Raw genomic sequence first — 19,908 nt, 5'->3', positions numbered from 1 at the left:
ACCATAGTGACATGAAAAAATGTTGCCAGAATTACTGTGGTAAAAAAAAAAAAAAAGAAGAGAATTTACTGCGTATTTTACCGTATGGCTGCGCCTTCTGGTCCTGCTGCCCCTGTCACATGCATCACCTCCTACTGAAACAAATGAACCGCCTCCTTTGCCTTCCCTTCCACTCCTCCCAGGGCTGCCATTGCTCCGCACCCTCCAACGTCACCAACGAAGAGCGCCATCATTGGTCTCTTCATCTGCCGGCGCACAGTGCGCTGCGAACGAGCCCCATTTGGGGGCAGACGGCGTGAGCGAGTAGCGTTGGACAGTGACGGACGTTTGGTGAGCAGTGAGCAGGGGCCCCAGTGCACAAGGACGGGCCAGGAGGAAGAGTAAGCGAGAGCTGCCATGGGCCTCTCTGTGCTAAGGAGGACCAGGTCTTTTGTTTTGTGCTTCCCCCTCCCCCACCCCCGTGCAGATCTGATATTCCCTTCCTTCCTCCCTCCCCCCCCCCACCAGCCCACCTAAAGCAGCAGCAGTAGTGGCAGTGGTGTTGTGAACAGCCAGTACGCCAGGGTCTTTTCTCTGTGGCCTCTGATGCTTTAGGAGGGCCAGGGAAAGATGATGATGTTGGACTTGAGTGGATCCGCATGCAGGGGGGAACGACAGACCACCAGTAAATAAATAAATGAATGAAGGCATGGGTTGAGGGCGGGGCAGGGGTGTAGTATGGGGCAGGAAAGGGCCCAGGAGGCCTAGTATACTTGTGTGCCTAGGGCCCATTGAAGGACTAATCTTGCCCTGACAGCACCATATGGTCTACTATAGAAGTGGTAGGAGATCATTTAAACCATGCTCCCCCCCCCCCCACCACTGGATTTAATTTGATGGATAAAATTATTGCAAAATTAGAACCCCTTTTACAAAGCTGCTGGAACTGAATGAGCTTCGGTGCATTTACCGCAGTTAATAGGGGGGGGGGGGGGGCCTTATCCTGCATACCCAAATCGCCAGGCTTACATCGGTGGTGCTTTTCAGGTGCTCGGATCTTTCAGCTATTAAAATGCTTCTTTGGCAGCGTTCTTTTAACTACGAACTTTCAGATGTCGGGGTACGATACAGAAATCGACATGCGAGAACCTAGCCTATATATTTACATTGTATTTTGTAATCGGGCGGCAGAAGTCGAATGTGGGACAGGGGGATGCGGCCAGTGTCCCCGTCATCAAACTCCACCGTCACCAGATCCCCGTCATCTTCTTGATCCAGGGAACCTAATGATTGAGGGGATAAAAACAGGAGAAAGGATATTCAATGGAATTGATTCCAAAGAGACCTTATTCAATGCAATCTGAGCAAATGTTTAAACACACTGGTCTCCTGTTTCCAACAGTGGCCAACCCAGGTCCCAAGTATGTGGCAGAAACCCAGAGAGTAGCAACATTCCAGAGCAGAGATTGTGACGTCATAATGCCTAATTCCACCAATGCCTAAGAGTCAAACTCATCAGTGATGTCACAGTGGCTTGATTGTCCTATACTTGGCTCACATAGGAACATAAAAATTTCCATACTGGGACAGACCAAAGGTGTGAGCACTTATCCCAGTCATAGAGGTGGTGTGAATGCTCGCAATTAAACATCAGAGATATTCGCGGGAGCCATTCAGGAAACCGCTTAGCCCCAAGCAGCAGCACCAAAGTGTGATCCTGCTCGGTAGCACTCAGCGGCTGAAGCGTGGAAAGCACGCTCCTGCCTGCTACACCTCTGGACCACCAGGGATTTCAGTGGCAGAGGAGGTATGATAGACAGGGCAGGGAGGGGGGACAGGATGGACAGCCTGGGAGGGAGGGAGGGAAGGGGGGCTGGGTGCAGAGCCTGACAGGGGAGGAAGGGGGCGCTGAGTACAGATCCTGACAGGGCAGGGCACTTGAATATTAAGCTGCCTGACTTATATTCAAGTGAACAATTTTTCCTCCTTTTTGGGGTGAAAAATGGGGGTCTTGACTTATATTTGAGTATATATGGTAAGTTGCTTCTCTATTCCTTGTCAGCGTGGAGGTTAGAACGTGTTCAGGTAGACGTGAATCACTTGTTCACTCTTTCCAAAAACACTAGGACTAGGGAACATGCAATGAAGCTTCTAAGTAATAGATTTAAAACAAAACAAAGAAAATATTTCTTCACACAACGTGTAATTAAATTCTGGAATTCGTTGCTGGAAAATGTGGTGAAATCAGTTAGCTTAGCGGGGTTTATAAAAGGCTTGGATAGTTTCCTGAAAGAGAAGTCCACAAGCCATTGTTGAAATGAACTTGGGGAAAAATCCACTGCTTATTCCTAGGATAAGCAGCAAAAAATCTGTTTTGCTACTTGAAATCTAGCTAGGAACTTGGGACCTGGGGTGGCCGCTGTTGCAAACAGGATACTGGGCTTGGTGGACCTTTGGCCTGTCCCAGTACGGCAACTCTTATGTTCTTATGTGAGCCAAGTATAGGACAATGAACATAAGAATAGGCTTACTGGGTCAGACCAATGGTCCATCAAGCCCAGTAGCCCATTCTCACGGTGGCCATTCCAGGTCACTTGTACCTGGCCAAAACCCAAAGAATAGCAACATTCCAGAATCTCAAAGATTAGCAAGATTCTGGAACTCCAAACAGAAGCAACATTCCATGCAGAATCCCCAAAGAGTAGCAAGATTCCGGAATCCCCAGAGTAACAACATTCCATGCTACCGATCCAGGGCAAGCAGTGGCTTCCCCCATGTCTTTCTCAACAACAGACTATGGACTTTTCTTCCAGGAACTTGCCCAAACCTTTCTTAAAACCAGCTACTCTATCCGCTCTTAGCATGACACTCAAAGGAATTCTATGAGCGTTGTAGCTGTTACCGCCATGGCCGGCGCTAAAAACCGCACTACAGGTTTTTTTGGGGGGGGAGATAATTGCAGCCTTACCTCTGACCACGGTGCCTGGGTACAAACAGCGGTATTGCTGACTCCAGTAGGCAGCAATCCTGGTTCCTTCTGGTAGAAATCGCATTGATGGCGGCTTCACGTCTATGATCTGTTGGAAATCAAGATATATAAAAGGAGATCAGTGACCCTAAATGGCCGAGAAAATACCACAACTCCATCATTAGAAGTTAGGCTTAGTCATTTTCAACCAATTTTTCTCTCCGTTTAGTGCAGTGGTTCCCAAACCCTGTCCTGGGGGACCCCCAGCCAGTCGGGTTTTCAAGATATCCCTAATGAATATGCATGAGAGAGATTTGCATACCTGTCACTTCCATTATATGCAAATCTCTCTCATGCATATTCATTAGGGATATCTTGAAAACCCGACTGGCTGGGGGGTCCCCCAGGACAGGGTTTGGGAACCACTGGTTTAGCTATTTAAAATATTTTTTTTTTATAATTTATATCGTCTTCTTTAATTGACAGGTTTGCCAAATATCCATCAGGCCAATTAACTGCCTCTTTAAAAACAGGGCACATCCTACATGTTACTTTGGCACGAAGCTGATATAAGTCATTTAGCATGCACCAATGGCATAATCACAGGTAGAAACAGCCCCTCCCCCCCCCCCCCCACACACACACACTTTGAACTCAGGCCCACCTAGCAGTGCCACAGCAGCAAAGTAGCTGGCGGGGATCCTCAAGCCCTGCCAGATGAAGGCTCCCAGCATCTCTTCCTCCAGAAGATCAGGGGGTCCACTTTAACTCTACTGGCCTCAAAACCTTCCCCCACTCGTGGTACTTTTAGTTCTCTGCCGGCAGCACGCAGCAGAAAATTCCCCCCCCCCCCCCACACTCCAGCTCATGCTGGCCCAAGCCTTCCCTTTGACGCAACTTCCTGTTCACGGGTCCAGGAAGTTGCAGCAAAGGGAAAGCTCAAAGCTGGTGAGGTTGGAGGGCGGGGAGCAATGGCAGCCCTGGGAACGTTCGCTCTTAGGAAAGACCTAAAGGGAAGGGGGTGATCAGGGTGTGGAGTTAAGTGACCCTCCAAATTGCCCTGGGGGGAGGGGAAATAGAGCCCTAATTTTGAAGAATTACAAAGCAGCATACAGCTGAACAGGAATGTCTGAAGAGACCAATTCTGCAAATGTATTTTCACATATGGAGGAATGGGGGACTATTTTCTGACAGCGTCTGTAGGTGCAACACCCAGGAACCATGTGCCTAATTTTCAGAGGGGAAATCAGCCATGAGGACGAGGGCAGAAGCTCGTTCTACCTGCTTTGCTGTGGAGCAGATTTTTGCTGGAAATCCCATCCATGCGTGTTATCCAATTCCACATCAAAACCACCCCTAGGAATGCCCCCTTCTAGCTGAATAGAAAAAGAACAGGCTGTGAAATCCCCCCCCCCCCCCCGACGTTTAGCCAGACGGCGCAAGGGTGGAGGGAGGCAGGTTTTCAGAAAGGCTAGTTCCCCAGTTAGAGCTTGGCAAACTGTCCCCATGTAATGCAATTAGAAATGAGACATGGTCCTTTGAGACCACAACTAAAATCTGTGTCCTCTCACACAAGCAGCAGAAAAGCCACATAACCCTCCTGCTGATAAAATTCAGAATGACCCTTCCATCACAGAAAGGTTTTGATATTGAACTTTAAAGTATTAAATAATGGGATACCTGAACCAATTTCCCCAGTGTTCCATCTTTATTAGTCGTCTACTACTATTTATTATTTCTATAGCGCTGAAAAGGCCTATGCAGCGCTGTACATTTAACATATAATAGACAGTCCCTGCTCGGAAGAGCTTACAATCTAATTTAGATAGGACATTCCAGGTTTGTGGAGGTTATAGCGGGTCGAGGTATCTGACAGCAGTGAGGGGAAGTTGAAGAGTTGAAAGCAGTTTCAAAGAAAGTGGGCCTTTAGCTTGGATTTGAACACTGCCCGGGCCGGAGCACGACCTGTTGATTCAGGCAACCTGTTCCAGGCATACGGCGCCGCAAGAAAGAAGGGATGGAGTCTGGAGTTGGCGGTGGAAGAGAAAGGTACAGATAAGAGGGGCTTGCCCGATGAGCAGAGATCATGAGGGGGAACCATAGGGGGAGATGAGCGAGGAGAGATATCGGGGGGCTTCAGAGCGAACGCACTTGTAGGTCAGCAAGAGGAGTTTAAACTGTATTCGGAAATGGACGGGGAGCCAGTGAAGCGACTTGAGGAGAGGGATAATGTGAGAATAGCGGCTCTCACAGAATATGAATCATGCAGCATTAAGATCAGGCAGTGGGGGGTTAGGGGGGGCAGTCTGACCTGGGCGCCATGTTGGTGGAGGCATCCTATCTGCCCCCCCTTTTCCATCCCTCTCCTCCACAAGTGTGCCCCCCTTTCCCCATACCTCTAGCGGAAGTTGTTGTTCACAGTGGTCAACAATGTGCTCTTTGCAACCCCGTCGGCTCTCCTGCTGATGTCAGGAAGTGACATCAGAGGGAGAGCCGACGGGGGGTGCTGAGGAGCACATTGGTGACCGCCGCGAGCAACAACTTCAACTAGATTTACAAGGGAACAGAAGGGGGAGCGCGCGGGGCAGGCGGGATCGGGGAAGGAGCGGTGGGGGGGAGAATTGAGACGAGGGTGAGGGTAGGGCACCTCTTACTCTCACTACGCCACTGAGGTCAGCTTCAATGAAACCACTTAATGTACCATCTTTTCACTTTGTGAGATTGACAGAACACAGATCCTCCATTTTTTATACGGCAGAGCCAAAGTCAGGTTTACTTAGAGCAGAAAAGAATCTACAGTCATTCAAAAAATAAATTGAAGACTTTTTGGGGGGTCCCAGCAAGCCTTTGGGAATGAAGTAATGGTCAGTCTTTATTTAATTTATAACCTCTAGGCAGGAAACAATTGAGGGTCCAGAGAAGGGTGACTAAGATGGTTAAGGGGCTGGAGGAGTTGACGTACAGAGAAAGATTAGAGAAACTGGGCCTCTTCTCCCTCGAACAGAGGAGATTGAGAGGGGACATGATCGAAACATTCAAGGTACTGAAGGGAATAGATTTAGTAGATAAGGACAGGTTGTTCACCCTCTTCAAGGTAGAGAGAACGAGAGGGCACGCTCTAAAGTTGAAAGGGGATAGATTGCGTACAAACGTAAGGAAGTTCTTCTTCACCCAAAGAGTGGTAGAGAACTGGAACACTCTTCCGGAGTCTGTTATAGGGGAAAACACTCTCCAGGGATTCAAGACAAAGTTAGACAAGTTCCTGCTGAACCAGAATGTACGCAGATAGGGCTAGTCTCAGTTTGGGCGCTGGTCTTTGACCTAAGGGCCGCTGCGTGAGCAGGCTTCTGGGCACGATGGACCCCAGGCCTGACCCAGCAGCGGCAATCCTTATGTTCTTATGAACACTCAGAATAATAAAATACATAACACAGAATACTAAAAACAATTTCAAGAATCACATATTACAATTCATGCATCAAATATAAAACCAAAAACCAATACAAGTCACCCCGTTTTTCTAAATTTCAACATCATTTAAAAAAACCAGACCCAGTCCCTTTTACTCCATAAAACACGTGAGGTTTTAACCCTTTTCTTTAAATTCTAAAATGGATGATAGCATCCAAATATTTCCAGGAAGTTTGCGCCATAAGCACGGGCCAGCAAGGGATACCACCCCGTCGCAGGTGTCAACACAGCGAATCTTTGCTACGGAAGGTCGCCTCAGAAGTCAAGTTCCTGTCACTTATTTGAATTTTATATATTACAATTCTATGCTGTTTACGTCACATTTATATTTTACGCTGTACATGTTTGGCTATTTATAAATGTGTAGCCAATTTGGGGGACAAATAAATCTCATTCTTGGGTCATCTATCCCCTTATCCTATGAGGCGGTAATTTGTGGTACGTTACTTCATGTTAAGCCTACTTTAGACAAGTATAAAAGTCGCCTTTTCCTGATCATGACGGGAATAGCTGTTCAACTGATCACACATAATTGGAAGAACCATGACGGGATTAATTACACTTTTTGGTGGGTAAATGTGTGTACCACATATAAGTATGAAAGAACGTTTGGGGACTAGTAAGTCCTTTAATGATGTATGGAGTCCATTGACTACTTTTGTTGCATTACAGTAAGAGATCATGTTCTTCCCTTTTCGTTAGATTTCTTTACACATCCAGGGAGGGTGGGTGGGGGGAAGGAAATGTACATTGAGGAGTTAAATTATTTAATTATAATATTGAAATCACATCATAAGTATTATTGTATTAATAATTAAGATGAGGATGGGAGTAAATGATTGTTTAATGTAATAATTGTATAGTTATTAGTGCGTTTTATGCAGTATTTATGATTTACCAATTGTATTGCACTATCAAAGTTTGAAAATCAATAAAGATTTAAACCAAAAAAAAAAAAAAAAGTGTAGCCCAGTCAATCAGCTGGCTGCACATCTTTGAGGTAAGATCACTGCAACTATCTAATTAAAATCATTTAATTGTCATCCCTTTTACTGGGCTTTTTCTCTGTGCAAATACTGCCGTGAACAATGGTCTAACCACCTTCCCTTTCTGTCACTGCATCTGTTCAGCCTCTCCCCAAACCCAAGCCCCTGGTCCCTGCACCCTCCAATCCATCCAGATTCCACAAGGACTCCAGTAACTTCACTTTCTGCCCCCCCCCTCCCCCGGCTCCTCTAGGCAGAATTTAACTTACCGCTTCTTGTAAGAGTTGCTCCAGGCAGTAAATATGAGGCCGGTTCCCTCTCTCGCCTTCAACTACCACTCTGTAGCTGAAACACACAATGCAGCCGTGAACATCAGAGAGAACACGGAAAGGGCCACACACAATGCTCAGACGTATCCAGCCTTCCTTTTGTTCAAGCTCCGCTCACCCCCTTTTCACCATCTGTTACTCAGACAAGGAGAAGGTCCTCTCTATATACAGTAAGGGGGCATGAACGGAGAGGCAACCCAATCATAGATTACAAATCAGATTTGTTAAGGCAACACCGTTCTGGGCGGGGAGGGGGGGGGGGGGGGGTGTTGGCGGACAGAACTTCTGTTTTCCCCATTGCCAGAGTTTGATACAAAGGAGTTGGTTAGAGCAGGAACCACTGCATTTCTTCTCCTCTTTAAACTCCTGACTTCAGTGAGTTATATCATCAAGGTGGCCAGATGGCTCTATCTCTCTGAGGACACTCCTGTTGTTTCATATCGCACGAATCAGCCAATGCAATGCCTCGATTCTCTTAACATGAGACTCGGGTACAGAAGAAAGGATTTCACGTATAACAAAGATATTGTACTCATAGTTATCCCGAAAGAAGCCTCCTCTAAGCCTAAATGCTACAGATGAGGGGATATTTGTCTTTTTAATCCCGTGTAATTCTAAGACACTTAGAGAAACCCCAGGGGATCTATTATTTTATTCAGCACCAGAAGGTCCAAGTTAATCAGACGACTAGGTTTTCCTTAGTAAACTCTCTTTTGAGGAAGCAGTAATGGGTTTCCCCCACAAGGAGTACTATCAGAAGTGGACTATGTATGTGCTTATGCAGTAATATGTAACTGATTTGAATAAAGGACAATTCTTATGGCTTTTTAGAGATGTCCTTCTCAATGTTTAAGGCACACAGAACAACTTGGCTTCAGTCTGGTGTCCTCTTACGCAATCAGTATGACTTAACACCTTCTAAACTTACCTGTCAGCGAACAAAACCTAAAAATCACAAAGCAAGAGATTAGAGAATGGCACGGGGACAAATTTTTCCCCACAGGAACTCAATTTCCACGTCGTGTCCCCTGCTCCTGCTCCATTCCTGTAAGCTCTGCCTTAACCGCACAAGCCTCGAACACTTATGATTTTAAAGTGTTTGAGGCTTGTGCAGATGAGGACGGAGCTTAGGCATTGGTGGAATGAGGCATTATGACATCACAATCTCAGCTCTAGAATGTTGCCACTTAGGATTTTAAAGTGTTTGAAGCTTGTGTAGATGAGGACGGAGCTTGCAGGAATGGGGCAGGGACAGGAAAAGAACTCACGGGGATGGGACGGGAAAATGAGTCCCCATGGGGGTCGGGGGAAAATTTGGCCTCGTGTCATTCTCTACAAGAGATAATCAGATTGTTGCGATAGTCCGGCTTGTGCCGTGTCCAAGAAGAAGCAACGTTTCGGTCATCGTGCTGTGATTTTCTTCAGTATGAACTGTAAAGTCTGCAGGCTTGTCTTTATAAAGCAGGTTCTCAACCCTGTAGACTTTTACAGCACATCCTGAAAAAAACCACAGCATGAGGGCTGAATCACTGGCTCCACTTTCTTAGATGTGGCAAAACTCGGACAATTATCATGACACCAGCGACAGAATCAAGAGAAAAACATGAAAACATGATGGCAGATAAAGGCCAAGTGGCCCATCCAGTCTGCCCATCCACTATCTCCTCCTCTCCCTATTGGCTAAGGCTCTTTATACTTGCATTGTGATGTCATAGAACTTTATGGTTACAGAAACATAGTAACATGATGGCAGATAAAGGCCAAGTGGCCCATCCAGTCTGCCCAACCACTATCTCCTCCTCTCCCTATTGGCTAAGGCTCTTTATACTTGCATTGTGATGTCATAGAACTTTATGGTTACAGAAACATAGTAACATGATGGCAGATAAAGGCCAAATGGCCCATCTAGTCTGCCCATCCGCGGTAACCATTATCCAGGGATTCAAGACAAAGTTAGACAAGTTCCTGCTGAACCAGAACGTACGCAGGTAGGGCTAGTCTCAGTTAGGGCGCTGGTCTTTGACCAGAGGGCCGCCGCGTGAGCGGACTGCTGGGCACGATGGACCCCAGGCCTGACCCAGCAGGGGGCAATTCTTATGTTCTTATCTCTTCCTCTCTCTAAGAGAACCCGCGTGACTACCCCAGGCTTTCTTGAAGTCAGACACAGTCTCTGTCTCCACCACCTCTTCCGGGGACTGTTCCACGCCTCTACCACCCTTTCTGTAAAAAAGTATTTCCTTAGATTACTCCTGAGCCTGTCACCTCTTAACGTCATCCTAAGTCCTTGATAGTGTCAGAATTTAAACAAGGGATTCTAGGCTTGGCCAAAACTCGAAGGAACATAGTAACATAGTAGATGACGGCAGATAAAGACCCGAATGGTCCATCCAGTCTGCCCAACCTGATTCAATTTAATTTTTTTTTTTTTTTTTTTTTCTTCTTCTTAGCTATTTCTGGGCGAGAATCCAAAGCTTTACCCGGTACTGTGCTTGGGTTCCAACTGCCGAAAATTTCGGCAGTTGGAACCCAAGCACAGTACCGGGTAAAGCTTTGGATTCTCGCCCAGAAATAGCTAAGAAGAAAAAAAAAAAATAAAAATTTTAAATTGAATCAGGTTGGGCATTATCTGGCATTACATATCCCAGCTAGTCAGTGCTTTTCTTGAAGATATTCATGTGTTAAAGGTGGCCTCTCTCCATTATACAAGTTGTACAGCAGTGATATTTGACTTCAGCAAAAAATTTTAATTGCTAATTTCTTACTTAGCATCTGCAACTTGGAATATACTTCCATATCAAATTAGGAAGCTCCAGAACTACCTTAAAGGCATATTATTTAAAATATATATACCGTATTTGCCGGCGTATAAGACGACCCCCCAACTTTTACAGTTAAAATATAGAGTTTGTTATATACTCGCCGCATAAGACGACCCCTTCTTCCGCACACCTTCTGCACAACAAATAAAACTTAAAAGAACATCAGAATTTATTTCAACAATTTTAATTAATTCACTAAAGCTGAATAGAACAATAAACCCATGGGAGCTGCCATGCTATTTGTTTTCTAAACTGTTAACCAAACTGAAACGGTCAATGATAGAAGGAAGATAACACATAGAGGGAGAGAGCAAGTGCCGGGCAAGTCCCTAGCAAGTTTGCTGGCATGACAGTTTCCCTTTGAAAGCCTTCAAAAGCCTCCTGTTCGCCCCCGCAACTTCCTTAAGGGCTAGACTCCACACACGGCCGCATGTGCGAGAGACGTAGTCAAGAGAAAAGGGGTGGGGCCAGAGCGCCGCTGCTTCCCGCTGCGCAGGATGAAGGAGCTGGCACCCTTGTCACACTGATGTCCCGCCATGGCCCCGCTGATGTCCCGGCAGGTTTACTAGTACCGTAAGCACCGTAAGGAGGTAAGGAAGGAGATGTTAGGGCATGTAAAGTAAGGGCATGTAAACAGTACCCGGCGTATAAGACGACCCCCGACTTTGGGGAGGATTTTAAGGTACTGAAAAGTTGTCTTATACGCCGGCAAATACGGTATATATTGAAGTTTGTATTTTATAAGAACAGAAGAACAGCCAGACTGGATCAAACCAATGGTCCATTTAGCCCTGTTTCTTGTTCCAATCCAGATCACAAGTACATTGCAGAAACACAAACTCTTATGTGTACTGTTCCTGTTTAAGGACTGTTTGGTTTTTTAAATTTGACACGCAGCTCCTGATTGGTGAGGCCCGACTTTAGTGCAGGAAGAGGCGGTCAGAGCATACCACGAGTGATTTCCTTCACTCGCCGGTGCTCCGGCTGCCCTCTCCTGCCTCTCCAGCTGCCCTCTCCCGCCTGGTCATTCGCGGTCGGAAAATACCGTGAATGACCATGATCACGAATCGACGACCGCGAATGACCGGGGCAGTCGGAGAGGACAGCCGGAGCACCAGCGAGTGAAGGAAATCACTCGTGGTATGCTCCGACCGCCTCTTCCTGCACTAAAGTCGGGCCTCACCAATCAGGAGCTGCGTGTCAAATTTAAAAAACCAAAAGTAGGCTTGTTTCATTATTCTCAAGCCATTTCTTTATGAAAATTATTTCACCCCTTTCTTTTACGACGCTCATGCTCAGAATTCTATGCGCGTCGGAGCAGTTACCGCTACTGCCGGCGCTAAAACCCACGCTCTGCATTCATACAAGAGGGGGGTTAGTTCTTACTGTATTCAGGACAGTACATTTTCTGTTCCTATTCAGTTTTCGTTTTGAAGCAAAAACATTATTTTTTTTATTTCTAGTTTTGTGAAATAATGTTCAAAAATTTTCGCTTGGATTCTTATTCTCGTTAACACAAATTTCTCTGCTGTACAGTCAGAAATGTAGCTACAATTCAGAGACACAAGTGCAGATAGCCCTCACTCACTGAAGAAGCTCTTCATTATTGGATTTGGGTTTCCTGGCAAGTACTAGAAATTCTTGGCGGGACGAAGATTGCCCGGAAGCATTGGATGCAAGCAGGCATACGTACTTTAGATCAGTGGTTTTCAACCTTTTTACACCTATGGACCGGCAGAAACAAAAAAATTATTCTGTGGACCGGCATCGGTCCGTGGACCAGCGGTTGAAGAACACTGGGCTAAGTCGTGGGCCAGACCCCGCCCATCTCTACCCAATGCCCACCCCAGACCCCGCCCCCATAATAGTACTAATTGCACCTTGCACGTCCCATGCCTCATCTGGAAGCCTTCCCTCTGACGTTGCAACGTCAGAGAGAAGGCTTCCGGTTCAGGCGCAGGATGCCCGTAGGAGCCGCTGCCCGTGGCTTTGTGCACGCCGCATCGATCACACTGTGGACCGGCGGTTGAAAAACACTGCTTTGGGCCTGATGCACGTGCTGGCCCTGTGGACCGGCAGGAAATTTCTGTGGACCGGCACCGGTCCATGGACCGGTGGTTGAAGAACACTGCTTTAGATGATGTTATATCTCATGGAAAATTGCTTGAGTTTTCACAATTGCAACAGTCCTTTGGAATCTCTAAGACTCAAATTCATAAATGGTTGCAATTGAAGCAAGCCATTCAGAAAGGGTTCCCTGAATGGAGAAATTTCAAAAATGACTTTAGTTTGCAGATCCTATGCTTTCAGACAGATTCCTTAGGGCATCAGGCCTCCCGGTGGTACAAATTGATATCTGACTTATTGAATAAAAAAACCAAAGACGAGTCTAAAGGACATTTGGAGCTTTGAGCATATTTCTGTAGCTCAATGGCCACGAATTTGGACTTAGAGGATGAAATGTACATTGTCTGCATCTATGAGACAAAATTGGTTTTTTCTGTTACCTAGAAGCTTTTGGACCCCTGTGCGTTTACAAAAAAATAGATAAGTTCTAGTTCTAATAGATGCTGGCATTGTCATACAGACATTGGGACATTGGATCATCTGCTGTTTTTTTGTCCGCTGATACTCAGATTCTGGAAATCGATATGGGGACAGATCAATGAAATTCTTGATTCAACATTTCCGCTGACATATGAAATGATCATATGCGGTACCTTATTGCATGTTAATTCCCCATTAAATCATTATAAAAGCCGGCTTTTATTGATAATGACAGGGAAAGTCATCCAAATGATAACGAGAAATTGGAAGAGTTCCGACAGTCTCAGCTTCCCTTTCTGGTGGGCAAGTTTATGCTCTATGTATAAATGTGAAAAGATGAATGCAGAATTATTAAGGTAGAATAAGGTATTTAAATTAGTGTGGGGCCCGTTAGCAGCTTTTGTTGCATCTATTTAAGTTATATCTCTTTTCAAGTTAAGTTAGGTTTGGTTGCACGGTCTGTGTCTGTATATGGCCGTTTGGTGGAGGATGGGCTGGAGAGGGCTTCAATGGCTGGGAGGGTGTAGATGGGCTGGAGTAAGACTGAACAGAGATTTCAGAAGTTGGAACCCAAGCACAGTACCGGGTAAAGCTTTGGATTCTTGTCCAGAAACAGCTAAGAAGAAAAAAATTTAAAAATTGAATCAGGTTGGGCAGACTGGATGGACCATTCGGGTCTTTATCTGCCGTCATCTACTATGTTACTATGTTTCCATACACATCCGGGGAGGGAGGGGGGTATTTCATAGCAATGTATTGGAATATGTCTATATTTCGGGTCTGTAAAGGGTTGGGGGGATAATGATGATCTTTTAAAATTTGTTGTTCAAAGGTGTGTTTTTATGGTTGATATCTTTCCAAATGTATACATTTGCATTGCACTGTTCATATTGAAAAATAATAAAAAAAATTTACAAAAAAAAAAAAAAGAAATTATTGATCTTGTCTTACTTACATGTCAGGGGAGTGGACAGTTTGTACATGGCCAGCGTAGAGTAGCTTGTCATCCATCGGTATGAGCACACGCAACCCGTCCTTGAGTTCCTCCTTATCGATGATGCAAGAGCAGGGAGCTGAATGAGAAATGAACATTAGCGAATGCTTTCGCCCTTACATTTTCACCTATTCGTCTCCTCTCCATTACACCGAGCCGTCAGGTTTACAGACTGGCCTTCAGTTTAATTATTGAGTATTTCATCATCAACCTTGGCATAAGCGTGAAGGTGAGAAATTGAGGCTTGGTTCCTGAGCCTCAAATGTGCTCTTCGCACTCTAGAGATTAGACAGCCCCAGGACATGATGCCCAACGCTACACCTCCGATGCCAAGATATGTAAACCGTTTAGGTTTAAACGGTATATAAATTTTTAACATAAATAATAACCTGCCACGTAAGTGGACGTGCCTGGTGTACCCCAGATTTTAAATAGGTCACCCAACATGGGGTGCAGAGCTCAGATGTGGAGAATGACACGGGGACAATTTCCCCGTCCCGTCCCCGCGAGTTCTTTTCCTGTCCCCGCTTCATTCCTGCAAGCGCTGTCCTCAGCTGCACAAGCCTCAAACACTTTAAAATCGAAAAGTGTTTCAGGCTTGTGCCGTTAAGGCGGAGCTTATAGGAATGGGGCAAGGACAGGGACAGCGACAAAACTTGTGGGGACGGGACAGGGAAATTGTATAGGACAACCAAGCCATTGTGACATCACTGATGAGGTTGGCTCTTATTGGTGGAATGAGGCATTATGATGTCACAATACCAGCTCTGGGTATCAGAGGCTGAAGCTTTACACACTGTTTATTTATTCAATTTTCTAGACTGTTCTTCTCCCCAAAGGAGCTCAGAATGGTTTCCATGAATTTATGCAGGTTCTCGAGCATTTTTCCCATCTCTCCTGGCTCACAATCTATCTAATATACCTGGAGCAATGGGGGGATTAAATGACTTGCCCAGGGTCACATGGAGTAGTGTGGGGTTTTGAACCCACCACCTCAGGGTGCTAAGCCTCTTGCTTTAACCACTGACCACACACTCGTACATGCAACCAGCAGCAAAAGTCAATACATATTTGCACCTGCTGCACCCCTGGGACTCCCCACTTTTGGATTTATTAACTGACTTTTCATAAAGAAATTCACCCAAGACAGTTTACAAATACATTGAATAGTAATCAGGTATTCTCAAATGCCGGTATTTTCCCTGTCTGTCCCAGCAGGCTCACAATCTAACCTTAAATATGTATAAAGACAAGCAGAAGACTCCTGTACTGGAGGAAGGGCTGTGGCTCACTGGCTGAGCTGCTCCTCTGCACCTAGAGGTCGTGAGATGAAATCCCGGTGCTGCTCCTTGTGACTCCGGGCAAGTCACTTAATTCTCCAGTGCCCACCGCCTTGAATGTCATCTTTGAAATGCCAAAGCCACAAAAAAGTCCCCATTCCCTTTCATCAAGGCCAGTATCCCATTTCCAACAATGGCCAACCAGATCACAAGTACCTGGCAGAAACCCAAAGAGTAGCAACATTCCAGAGCTGAGATTGTGATGTCATAATGCCTCATTCCACCAATGCCTAAGAGCCAACCTCACTAGTGATGTCACAATGGCTCGATTGCCCTATACTCAGCTAACATAAGAATTGCCATATTGGGACAGACTGAATAATAATAATAACTTTATTCTTCAATACCGCCACAATCGTGCGACTTCTGGTGTGGCTCACTGGTTGAGATGTTGCCTCTGCACCCAGAGGTTGTGAGATCAAATCCCGGTGCTGCTCCTTGTGACTCTGAATGTCAGCTTTGAAATGCCAAAAGCCACAAAAAAGGTGGTATACAAGTCCCCGTTCCCTTTCTAAAACCAACCACGCCATGCTGAATCAACTCAGCACCTCCACTCTCTCCTCTCCCTTGACCAACACAGCACTCCACTCAACGAGGCTGAAACTTCTCCTCTCCCTTCACATAACATAACAAGTCATTTGTAAACCACAAAAACTCTCGGATCTATGGGGTTAACAGATGCAAGCACTGTCCACGCAAGTGGACAACTGCGCTCGGACAATTGCGTGCAAGACAATTCAGCGCAACGACAATTCAGTGCATAAGTATGCAGAGCGCACCACAAAATATTAACAACACAATCACACAATCCCCATGCACAGGGAATTACATACTTTAAATTACAAAAACTTATCTCTAAAATTGAGCAAATAGATGGGTTTTCAGCATCCTTCTAAAAATTTAGTATGGATAAAACTTAGTAATCAAATTGCTAAAATCCTTTCCCCAGAGACCAGCTTGGTAAGCGAAAGCTCTATTTAAAAAAAAATCCAAACGCTCGTAAACGCAGCCCTTTACCATTGGGAAAGGAAATAAACGAAGTTTACGATCTGTAAAGCTAAAATGATCCACGCAGATAGTGCGGAAGTTAACAAACTGTTTTCTAATCTCGGTGGAGCCACAGCTTATCTTCAGGGCGCAAAGTTGCCCACTCTGCTCAAAGGCCCACCTCATTAAATGTTGGGTCCTCCGAGGGCACTTTAGCGGATCCAGAGGTCGTGATGGCAGCAACCTTGAGGATAGTCTGAATCAGCTCAAGAACAGAACCTTGCACCCACGGGTAGGTACATATCTGTCCTTTCTTCCTCCCCATTGTACCCAGCACAAACGGGGAGAAAATGGCTTAAAACAGATGCCAGTACTCCCTGGGTATATTTTATTCATGTATGAGGAGAGACTGAAAGCCCCGAATATGTATGCCCTAGAAGAAAGGAGGGACAGGGGAGATACGATTCAGACGTTCAAATACTTCCGAAACCGGGCTTGGTTGTACCCGTTTCCTGGGGTGCTTAGAGCATTGAGGCCCCCTCTTTTGCCATCAAGACTTATGGACACTCTTTTCCAGCTAAGTGTAGGGTTTTTGGGGGAGTTGGCTGGGGGATTCTCAGAGTGGTTTTGATAATTGACTCACCTGTATGTTTATTAGTTTTCACTGTGATTTCTCACTATTTTGATTTAGCACACGGGAGGTATCCTATGATGGTGTGCAGGCAGAGGTGTGTTTACCTTTGCCTTGTTGTGTAAAGCGCTGGAGTATTTGTCCCTTCGCTGACCTCTCGCGCTGAGGATACCCCTTCACATTCATAAATTTTTATAGTTTATTTCCATCTTGTGTTATTTCACTCAGGGTTGTCTTTTATCTATTTTACCTCTCTCAGAACCCTCGACTTTTACTGCCTCGTGGTCTGTGTCTTTTGAAGTATTAACGTAGAACAAAATCTTTTCCAGAGAAAGGAAAATGGTAAAATCTGAGATTGAGGGATGATAGACTCAAGAGGAAATTCTTCTTTACGGAGAGGGTGGTTGATGCCTGGAATGCGCTCCCGAGGGAGGTGGTGGTGGAGAGGAAAACGGTGACAGGGTTCAAACACGCGTGGGATGAACACAGAGGATCTCGAATCAGAAAATAATGGATATACATTGAAGGAACTAAGGCCAGTACTGGGCAGACTTGCACAGTCTATGTCCCGTATATGGACATTCAGTTGAGGGAGGGCTTCGATGGTTGGGGGATGGTTAAGATGAGCTGGAGTGAGTTTTGACCGAGACTCCAGTAGATGGAACCTAAGCACACCACCGGTAGGGCTCCGGGTTTCTGGCCCAGAAATATTTAAGAAAAAGGACCATTTAAATTAAATGATTAATTTATGGAGCATGTATGGTTGGGCAGACCGGATGGACCATTCGGGTCTTTAACTGCTGTCATGTACTAAGTTACCATGTATATGGCTGGAGACTCATCTATCTTTGACGCCTGGCTTTGTATGTAGAAATCCCTTATTAACATTACCTCCTAAGACTCTTTTCAAATCCCACTTCACTTCAAAGCATTTAAGACGGAGGAGTCAATAGAACAGGAGCTAAAGGGCACGGTATCTTTGCACTTCAAGGTAAAAGAGAGCACTTGAATATTTGGGAAATATGCAGTCATAATAGTTTGAAGGTCAAGGCTTAAGTTTTATCCTTTGCTAATGAAAATAATTTGGCAATAAATCAGTCTGTGCAAAAGAAAGATGAGAGAAATCTTTTTTTGCTTGCAACTTCAAGAAAATTAACCTTTCATCTGGGGCAGAGTAAAAAAAAATAAAAAAAAAACCAACCCCAAAACTTAATTCCTCTATATAAGAGATGCAATGAAGATCTGTCTCTCATGTTTGCACAGCCTGCTATCTCGAATGTCCTTGGGGGTGCCAGAAAGCTTCTCTCCCGCAGAGTTCTGGCTGGGATGACGGGCACAAAATGGCATTGCAGGGCAAATGTCCTGAAGGTGATCTTTCATGTTTCAGAAGCCTAAGCGAGTATGTTTTATATTTGTTTCAAGGTTAAAGCCTCCATTATTTAGTTCCCTCTCCATTTTCATATAAGCCCTTTCTTAATATCAACTTCACAGGGACATAAATGGCTTTACTGCTCTGATGGCTTCCTGCTCCCACCATCATTTACTTTGTTTTGGAAATGTTACATACATTATTTTTTGCTCCATAAGACGCACCTGACCATAAGACGCACCCTAGATTTAGAGGAGGAAAAACCAAGAAAAAATATTCTGAACCAAACTGTGCCTCTGAACCCAGTGTGAAATCTAAATTTGGCTTTCAAGATTAAATTTATAGAGTTTTTTAATGCTGAAACAGAGGGGCAGGCCATTATTAGAGGTGGGCAATTATCAGAGAGAATATGATTAGTGGAAATTTGTTTCATAGATAATTTATTATATATTTACCAGTAAGTTGCCCTTTAGAGGGTGAAAACAGTATTTTGGAGAGACTGGAGCTGCAGGTCCCCAGCAGACAGATGTTGATTTGGGTATACATATTAAAAAAAGAGGGTGTTTTATTATGGGACAGGATTTTTAAGAAAGGGGTTAGGGAATTATTTCGTAAATCCTTTATTATAGGTAAAAAATGTATTTTACAACATTGGTTGGAAGAAGGTCCATCCTCATTTTGGCACTGGAGGGCAGCGTTTCATGCTCTTATGATTATGGAAGCTAGGGCGACCCCCCCCCCCACCCCCCATCTTATAAAAACCAGAGTAAATATATAGCAATTATCAGTCAGAGCAGGCAGTTTTGTAGTGAACTCATTACATTTGTAATCAGAAAGTGAAGCACTATTTATTAGTAATATTTGGAAATGGGATGGATGGAGGGGGGAAGAGGGGATGGGAAGAGAGGAGGGAGTGTTGGGAGGTACTTTATCGTGTCTGCATTGTGAAGATAATTGATTGTTGATTTCTTTTAATTAATGCATATACAATGTATTAACTGAGTTGAGATGATATTCTTTGTAAGATTTTTGTTATGTACATTTTATTTTTAAAACTCAATAAAAATAATTGAACACTAAAAAAGAGGGTGTTTTTTTTTAAGCCAGGGAGATCATTCTAAGGCAATCAGATCCCTTAATTTCAAAATGTCAGAATTGAATAGCGGTAAGAGAACTCGGCTACGAGTCTTCTTTTCAATCCTTTTTTAAAACGATGGTAGCCTGAACCATTTGGCACTAAGCAAAAAGCAGCATCGCAGTTGCATATCATCAACTGATCCAGTGGCGTAGAAAGGGGGGGGGGAGTGTCCGCCCCAGGCGCCATCTTGGTGAGGGCGTAGACACCCTCCTCCTCTCCCCCCCTCCCCGCTGCCATGCGTGCACATGCTTCCCATACCCCATACCTCTGTAACGTTCCTGAATCGAGCAGCAACACCCTCCCCAGCTTCTGTCACAAAAGCGTTGGCTCTTCCTCCGACGTCACTTCAT

General features: G+C 45.0%; 1 protein-coding gene across 6 annotated transcripts in view; it reads right to left on the bottom strand.

The window, feature by feature from the left end:
• Positions 1 to 19,908, bottom strand: part of TNRC18 (trinucleotide repeat containing 18) — a 223,838-nt gene that overhangs the window by 35,212 nt on the left and 168,718 nt on the right. For all 6 annotated transcript variants that reach the window (XM_033914995.1, XM_033914996.1, XM_033914997.1 and 3 more), the window contains 4 exons: positions 14,055 to 14,172; positions 7,674 to 7,749; positions 2,948 to 3,056; positions 1,146 to 1,262 (listed from right to left, as the gene is read on the bottom strand). In XM_033914995.1, coding sequence (XP_033770886.1) covers positions 1,146 to 1,262; positions 2,948 to 3,056; positions 7,674 to 7,749; positions 14,055 to 14,172 — 420 coding nt within the window. The remainder of the gene's footprint in view (positions 1 to 1,145; positions 1,263 to 2,947; positions 3,057 to 7,673; positions 7,750 to 14,054; positions 14,173 to 19,908) is intronic.

The sequence above is a fragment of the Geotrypetes seraphini genome, chromosome 11 (genome assembly GCF_902459505.1).
Source record: "Geotrypetes seraphini chromosome 11, aGeoSer1.1, whole genome shotgun sequence".
NCBI lineage: Eukaryota > Metazoa > Chordata > Amphibia > Gymnophiona > Dermophiidae > Geotrypetes > Geotrypetes seraphini.
This window is presented reverse-complemented; position numbering and strand designations above follow the sequence as displayed.